This window comes from Macaca mulatta, chromosome 3 (genome assembly GCF_049350105.2).
Source record: "Macaca mulatta isolate MMU2019108-1 chromosome 3, T2T-MMU8v2.0, whole genome shotgun sequence".
Classification (NCBI taxonomy): Eukaryota; Metazoa; Chordata; class Mammalia; order Primates; family Cercopithecidae; genus Macaca; species Macaca mulatta.
The window spans coordinates 121,150,608-121,159,142 of NC_133408.1; the positions used below are offsets into that span (position 1 = coordinate 121,150,608).

The 8,535-nt window shown below is 39.6% G+C and overlaps 1 protein-coding gene across 1 annotated transcript in view; it reads left to right on the forward strand.

The window, feature by feature from the left end:
• The window catches only part of COL28A1 (collagen type XXVIII alpha 1 chain), a 178,608-nt gene extending 170,303 nt beyond the window's left edge, over positions 1-8,305 (forward strand). The window contains exons 34-35 of the mRNA XM_015134023.3: positions 5,817-5,955; positions 7,524-8,305. Of these exons, the coding sequence (XP_014989509.3) occupies positions 5,817-5,955; positions 7,524-7,696 (312 nt within the window). The 3' untranslated portion in view covers positions 7,697-8,305. The remainder of the gene's footprint in view (positions 1-5,816; positions 5,956-7,523) is intronic.
• The last annotated feature ends 230 nt before the right edge of the window (positions 8,306-8,535 follow it).

Below are 8,535 nucleotides of genomic sequence, written 5' to 3' on the forward strand. Positions count from 1 at the left end.
ATGTTCTTCCATTTGTTTGTGTCTTCTTTTATTTCACTGAGCAGTGGTTTGTAGTTCTGCTTGAAGAGGTCCTTTACATCCCTTGTAAGTTGGATTCCTAGGTATTTTATTCTCTTTGAAGCTATTGTGAATGGAAGTTCATTCATGATTTGGGTCTCTGTTTGTCTGTTACTGGTGTATAAGAATGCTTGTGATTTTTGCACATTGATTTTGTATCCTGAGACTTTGCTGAAGTTGCTTATCAGCTTAAGGAGATTTGGGGCTGAGACAATGGGGTTTTCTAAATATACAATCATGTCATCTGCAAACAGGGACAATTTGACTTCTTCTTTTCCTAACTGAATACCCTTTATTTCTTTCTCTTGCCTGATTGCCCTAGCCAGAACTTCCAACCCTATGTTGAATAGGAGTGGTGAGAGAGGGCATCCCTGTCTTGTGCCAGTTTTCAAAGGGAATGCTTCCAGTTTTTGTCCATTCAGTATGATATTGGCTGTGGATTTGTCATACATAGCTCTTATTATTTTGAGATACGTTCCATCAATACCAGATTTATTGAGAGTTTTTAGCATGAAGGGCTGTTGAATTTTGTCAAAGGCCTTTTCTGCATCTATTGAGATAATCATGTGGTTTTTGTCTTTGGTTCTGTTTATATGCTGGATTACGTTTATTGATTTGCGTGTGTTGAACCAACCTTGCATCCCAGGGATAAAGCCCACTTCATCATGGTGGGTAAGCTTTTTGATGTGCTGCTGGATTCGGTTTGCCAGTATTTTATTGAGGATTTTTGCATCAATGTTCATCAGGGATATTGGTCTAAAATTCTCTTTTTTTGTTATATCTCTACCAGGCTTTGCTATCAGGATGATGTTGGCCTTGTAAAATGAGTTAGGGAGGATTCCCTCTTTTTCTGTTGATTGGAATAGTTTCAGAAGGAGTGGCACGAACTCCTCGTTGTACCTCTGGTAGAATTTGGCTGTGAATATGTCTGGTCCTGGACTTTTTTTGGTTGGTAGGCTATTAATTATTGCCTCAATTTCAGAGCCTGCTATTGGTCTATTCAGGGATTTGACTTCTTCCTGGTTTAGTCTTGGGAGAGTGTAAGTGTTCAGGAAATTATCTATTTCTTCTAGGTTTTCTAGTTTATTTGCATAGAGGTGTTTATAGTATTCTCTGATGGTATTTTGTATTTCTGTGGGGTTGGTGGTGATATCCCCTTTATTATTTTTTATTGCATCTATTTGATTCTTCTCTCTTTTCTTCTTTATTAGTCTTGCTAGCGGTCTATCAATTTTGTTGATCATTTCAAAAAACCAGCTCCTGGATTCATTGATTTTTTGGAGGGTTTTTTGTGTCTCTATCTCCTTCAGTTCTGCTCTGATCTTAGTTATTTCTTGCCTTCTGCTAGCTTTTGAATGTGTTTGCTCTTGCTTCTCTAGTTCTTTTAATTGTGATGTTAGGGTGTCAATTTTAGATCTTTCCTGCTTTCTCTTGTAGGCATTTAGTTCTATAAATGTCCCTCTACACACTGCTTTAAATATGTCCCAGAGATTCTGGTATGCCATATCTTTGTTCTCATTGGTTTCAAAGAACGTCTTTATTTCTGCCTTCATTTTGTTATGTACCCAGTAGTCATTCAGGAGCAGGTTGTTCAGTTTCCATGTAGTTGAGCAGTTTTGATTGAGTTTCTTAGTCCTGAGTTCTAGCTTGATTGCACTGTGGTCTGAGAGACAGTTTGTTATAATTTCTGTTCTTGTACATTTGCTGAGGAGTGCTTTACTTCCAACTATGTGGTCAATTTTGGAATAAGTGCGATGTGGTGCTGAGAAGAATGTATATTCTGTTAATTTGGGGTGGAGAGTTCTGTAAATGTCTATTAGGTCTGCTTGGTGCAGAGTTGTGTTCAATTCCTGGATATCCTTGTTAACTTTCTGTCTCGTTGATCTGTCTAATGTTGACAGTGGGGTGTTAAAGTCTCCCATTATTATTGTATGGGAGTCTAAGTCTCTTTGTAAGTCTCTAAGGACTTGCTTTATGAATCTGGGTGCTCCTGTATTGGGTGCATATTTATTTAGGATAGTTAGCTCTTCCTGATGAATTGATCCCTTTACCTTTATGTAATGGCCTTCTTTGTCTCTTTTGGTCTTTGATGGTTTAAAGTCTGTTTTATCAGAGACTAGGATTGCAACTCCTGCTTTTTTTTTGTTTTCCATTTGCTTGGTAGATCTTTCTCCATCCTTTTATTTTGAGCCTATGTGTGTCTCTGCATGTGAGATGGGTCTCCTGAATACAGCAAACTGATGGGTCTTGACTCTATCCAATTTGCCAGTCTGTGTCTTTTAATTAGACCATTTAGTCCATTTACATTTAAGATTAATATCGTTATGTGTGAACTTGATCCTGTCATGATATTAGCTGGTTATTTTGCTCGCTAGTTGATGCAGTTTCTTCCTAGGATCGATGGACTTTACATTTTGACATGTTTTTGCAATGGCTGGCACCTGTTGTTCCTTTCCATGTTTAGTGCTTCTTTCAGGATCTCTTGTAGGGCAGGCCTGGTGGTGACAAAATCTCCTTCACTTATGAAACTTAGTTTGGCTGGATATGAAATTCTGGGTCGAAAATTCTTTTCTTTAAGAATGTTGAATATTGGCCCCCACTCTCTTCTGGCTTGGAGAGTTTCTGCCAAGAGATCTACTGTTAGTCTGATGGGCTTCCCTTTGTGTGTAGCCTGACCTTTCTCTCTGGCTGCCCTTAACATTTTTTCCTTCATTTCAACTTTGGTGAATCTGACAATGGTGTGTCTTGGAGTTGCTCTTCTTGAGGAGTATCTTTGTGGCGTTCTCTGTGTTTCCTGAATTTGAATGTTGGCCTGCCCTACTAGGTTGGAGAAGTTCTCCTGGATGATATCCTGCAGAGTGTTTTCTAACTTGGTTCCATTTTCCCTGTCACTTTCAGGCACACCAATCAGACATAGATTTGGTCTTTTCACATAATCCCATATTTCTTGGAGGCCTTGTTCATTTCTTTTTACTCTTTTTTCTCTACACTTCTCTTCTTGCTTCATTTCATTCATTTGATCTTCAATCGCTGATACTCTTTCTTCCAGTTGATTGAGTCAGTTACTGAAGCTTCTGCATTTGTCACGTAGTTCTCGTGTTATGGTTTTCATCTCTATCAGTTCTTTTAAGGTCTTCTCTGCATTGATTATTCTAGTTATCCATTCATCCAGTCTTTTTTCAAGGTTTTTAGTTTCTTTGCGCTAGTTACGTAGTTCCTCCTTTAGCTCTGAGAAGTTGATCAACTGAAGCTTTCTTCTCTCAACTCGTCAAAGTCATTCTCCGTCCAGCTTTGTTCCATTGCTGGCAATGAGCTGCGTTCCTTTGGAAGGGGAGATGCGCTCTGATGTTTTGAATTTCCAGCTTTTCTGCACTGCTTTTCCCCCATCTTTATGGTTTTATCTGCCTTTGGTCTTTGATGATGGTTACGTACTGATGGGGTTTTGGTGTGGGTGTCCTTTCTGTTTGTTAGTTTTCCTTCTAACAGTCAGGACCCTCAGCTGTAGGTCTGTTGGAGTTTGCTTGAGGTGCACTCCAGACCCTGTTTGCCTGGGTATCAGCAGCAGAGGCTGCAGAATATAGAATGTTGCTGAACAGCGAGTGTTGCTGTCTGATTCTTTCTCTGGAAGCTTCGTCTCAGGGGTGTACCCTGCCGTGTGAGGTGTGGGGTGTCAGTCTGCACCTAGTGGGGGATGTCTCCCAGTTAGGCTACTCAGGGGTCAGGGACCCACTTGAGCAGGCAGTCTGTCCGTTCTCAGATCTCAGCCTCCATGCTGGGAGATCCACTGCTCTCTTCAGAGCTGTCAGACAGGGGCATTTACCTCTGCCGAGGTTTCTGCTGCTTTTTGTTTAGCTATGCCCTGTCCCCAGAGGAGGAGTCTACAGAGTCAGGCCGGCCTCCTTGAGCTGTGGTGGTCTCCACCCAATTCGAGCTTCCCAGCAGCTTTGTTTACCTACTTAAGCCTCAGCAATGGTGGGCGCCCCTCCCCCAGCCTCACTGCCACCTTGCAGTTAGATCTCAGACTGCTGTGCTAACAATGAGGGAGGCTCCATGGGTGTGGGACCTCTGGGCCAGGTGTGGGATATAATCTCCTGGTGTGCCATTTGCTAAGACCCTTGGTAAAGCGCAGTATTAGTGTGGGAGTTACCCAATTTTCCAGGTGTTGTGTGTCTCGATTTCCTTTGGCTAGGAAAAGGAATTCCCTTCCCCCTTGCACTTCCCAGGTGAGGTGATGCATCGCCTTGCTTCAGCTTTCGCTGGTCAGGCTGCACCCGTGGACCAGCACCAACTGTCTGACACGCCCCAGTGAGATGAACCCAGTACCTCAGTTGAAAATGCAGAAATCACCCATCTTCTGTGTCACTCACACTGGGAGCTGGAGGCTGGAGCTGTTCCTATTTGGCCATCTTTGGTGCGCCCTCCGAACTCATCCTTTTTAATGGCTGCATAGTATTCCATGGTGTATATGTGACACATTTTCTTTATTCAGTCTATCATTGATGAGCATTTGGGTTGGTTCCAAGCCTTTGCTATTGTGAATAGTGCTGCAATAAACATACGTGTGCATGTGTCTTTATACTAGAACTTAAACAAATTTACAAGAATAAAACAACCCCATCAAAAAGTTGGTGAAGGATATGAACAGACACTTCTCAAGAGAAGACATTTATGCAGCCAACAAACATACGAAAAAAAGCTCATCATCACTGGTCATTAGAGAAATGTAAATCAAAACCACAATGAGATACCATCTAATGCCAGTTAGAATGGTGATCATTAAAATGTCAGGAAACATTAGATGCCGGAGAGGATGTGGAGAAATAGGAACACTTTTACACAGTTGGTGGGAGTGTAAATTAATTCAACCATTGTGGAAGACGGTGTGGCAATTCCTCAAGGATCTCAAACCAGAAATACCATTTGACCCAGCAATCCCATTACTGGGTCTATACCCAAAGGATTACAAATCATTCTAGTATAAAGACATGATTTTTTTAAAAAAGTAAAACACCTTTCTTTCTTGTTTCATTATATATCATGAATTTGGATGAAATTTCGATGTTTTAGTCCAGAAAATTTGCTTTTGAAACAAAAACCCTTTGTTCTTTAGATACCAAACATTTCTTAGAGCATCTTAGATGTTAAGCATTCTGCAACATTTGGCCTTAGCTGGGGTGTAATAATAGAAAGAGCAGGCAGAGGTGTCTGCAGCTAAGATTTTGGTAAGCAATCAAAAAGTGATGACTGTTGCTTTTATTTCAGCTGTATTATTGTTTTCTGCTACCCTAATTCCCAATCTCAAAATTGATTGAGTTCATGGTAAATATTTTGGAATATATTGTTAAGCTGTCTAGTGTTAGGAAATGGAGAAAGGCCATAAAAATATTAAAGAAATTAGTGTTATTTTCTCATAGCAGTGGCTAAGAATGAAATGAACTCCTCTCAACTTCACATCTTTCACACTTGCTTTGGATGTCCCAGCACCCAAAAATCTGTGCCTGGAGGTGGGCTGTGTGTGTGTGTGTATACACACAAATACACCCACACCAAGTGGTGGGAAAATCTACAACTTGGGGATTCAGGATGCATGACACAGAGGAGGGGCATTATTTCCTGAGTTTTATTTGAAATTGTTAATATCAGAGAGCTAGGGAAACACAGCATGGCTGAACTTGTCCTTATATGTTCCCAAAAGCAAACTAGTACTTTTTTTACTTGATATTATTAGAAACACAAAATGTGAATTTTTTTGTGTGTAGTTGAGTGTCACCAGAGACCAGGATGAAAATGATAAGGCTCCAGAGCCAACCTGGGCTGATGATCTGCCTGCCACTACCTCATCTGAGGCCACCACCACCCCCAGGCCACTGCTCAGCACCCCTGTGGGTGGGGCAGAGGGTAGGTAAACCAGAACTCCAAGTCCCATTTTGATTCTACAGTATCGTGCACAGATTTGGTGCACAAAGGTAAGAGAGATCTGCCAACCTGCTACTGTATCTACAATGTGCGGAAGGCACAGGGTTACCCAGAGAGAAAATGTTATGATTCTAAATAAGCAGGACAAAATATAGTTTTCACTGGACTATATGTAGAATTTGAAAACTGGCTGGTTGTGGAGTAAATTTGGTCTATAAAGAATTTCAAAGTTCTTATAGTATTTATTATTTTAATTTGAATGCTTTTAGAGGGGATTATGTTCTCCTATTTGCCGTAATCCATACTGCTCCCTATTGTCTTACATGTGCCCTTCACACATGTAGACATTTGAATTTTTGAACCTTTTATTGCATAGGAAAGAGAAGCTAAAATCTAGATTCTGATTCATTAACATATTTTCTATAGAGTTCACATCTATAGAAAATTGTATTATTATGTACATATTTTCTGCAGAATATGAGAGACAATTTTTGTGCTCAAAAGTTTAGATTAGCTTTAAAATGAATTAAACATATACATTATTTGGTTTTGTTTTTAAGGGCAAAGGTAGTAGAAATACATGACTCTTTTTCCATTTGGTCTAGGGAGTCTGCATAGTAGAGGTAGATTTAGAGGTAAGTTTTAGAAAATAAATGAATCAAGACATACCCCAAATCTGGGAAAATGTTTAAGGAAGATAGAGAGAGTACTGGTTTAGCTATTGCAAAATAACGCTTCTGACATATAAATCCCAGAGAGCAATTATCTATTTGGGGCTTTTTGTTTGTTTTTTGGCTTCTCCTACCTTGGAATCACTTCCTCAAGTAGGAAATACTAATCAAGGCACTCCAGAGTGCCACACAATAAAAAGGGATTTAACAAATGAGGAGTTCCATAATTAAAGGAACCTTATCAGGACAATGTGGTTTTATTGTTACAGCTATTCTATGCTTTCTTATAGTAGGTGTATTTCTACGATAAGACAATATGACATTAGAAGGTCATAGCATGTTTTTAGTGTCCTGCAAGAGCTGTTCTTTTTAAAAATAATTGTAATATAAAGACAGTCCTTCATTTTACTTTTTTTTTTGTAACTGAAAGAGTTTTCCTTTCATAGTGGGCAATTGCATGCGATCATAGTGGTGCTTCCTGTGAACAGAGTGGGAGGAAATGTGTACAGAAAGTGGAAATGTTATTCCATATTTTCATTTGATTGTAAATCAAATCCAATGTAAATGAAAGAAGTCCTGTCTTTCTAATCCCCACAAAAGTATTAGCCAATGAAGTCTCACATAGGCCCTCAGAGAAATAAGCATTTTTAATGTGGTTTCATGAGGATCAAAAACTTTCATGTTTTCAAAAGAATTAATATCTAGTAGCAGAGTTTCAGGTGGTGAGGGAAATATTTTGGGCTTAGAACCACATTTTCTTAGTTGGTTCATTAGTGTGCATGAAGAATAAAGTTTATTTATATAACTTTATAAGGTTTTTATTTTTCATGTCTTCAGTATAAGAAAAATCCATAACACATTTTCCTTTTCTCACTCTAGATCCTAGATGTTTGGAAGCCTTGAAACCTGGAAACTGTGGTGAATATGTGGTTCGATGGTATTATGACAAACAGGTCAACTCTTGTGCCCGATTTTGGTTCAGTGGCTGTAATGGCTCAGGAAATAGATTCAACAGTGAAAAGGAATGTCAAGAAACCTGCATTCAAGGATAAGCAAGTAAATTGGCCTGTCTCTATCAAAAGCCTAGAACTCTCTAATTTCCACATATTCACCCAATACAAATATAGACTATATTTGAGTGTATACTGAGTATTTACACCTTATAAATGCAATTGAAATCTCACTACAGCCCTAGGATGTAGGTATTATTAACCACTTATATAGGTAAGGAAGCTGAGTCTCTGAGAAGTTTAGTAACTTGTCAACTGACACCCAACTAAAAAGTGTCAGAGCTGAGGATTTAGACTTAGAGCTGTGTAACTTCAATACACAGGCTCTATCTACTTCACAACCTGCAATGTGATTCTGATTCCTTTAATTCCTGTTGTATGTACTATGTCAGCTCAAGCCCCTACCCCTGCCCCTGCCCATACCTCCACCCACTCCCTCCCCAACCTCCTTATGTCCCTGACAGTAGCAAGACATACGTGATAGGAAGGACTTTGGTGTGGGAATTAGAAATGATGTGAATGTTCATGCAGGAGTGCTGGGATAGGAGTAGGGATGGTGAAGGTAGTTAGATGTTTGCCTCACTTGCCCTGAAAGTGGTAACAGGAAGAAACCAATCCGAATTAAAATTACTTAAATGTATCACAAACTGTCACTTTGTATTCCTCCAACATGTTTGGTAACAAAGTGTTTAATGTATGTTAAAACAATATACCCTTTTATACCCTTCCATTAAGATATGTCAATGGGCCCTCCCATTTTATGGAGTGGAATTGGAAGGCTCTTGACAGCCAGGAACCACTTGAAGTTGCCATCCACTCTTGAACAGCATGTATTAAACAGTATTAAAGATAGGACTCACACTGAAAAGTGAGCCACCAAA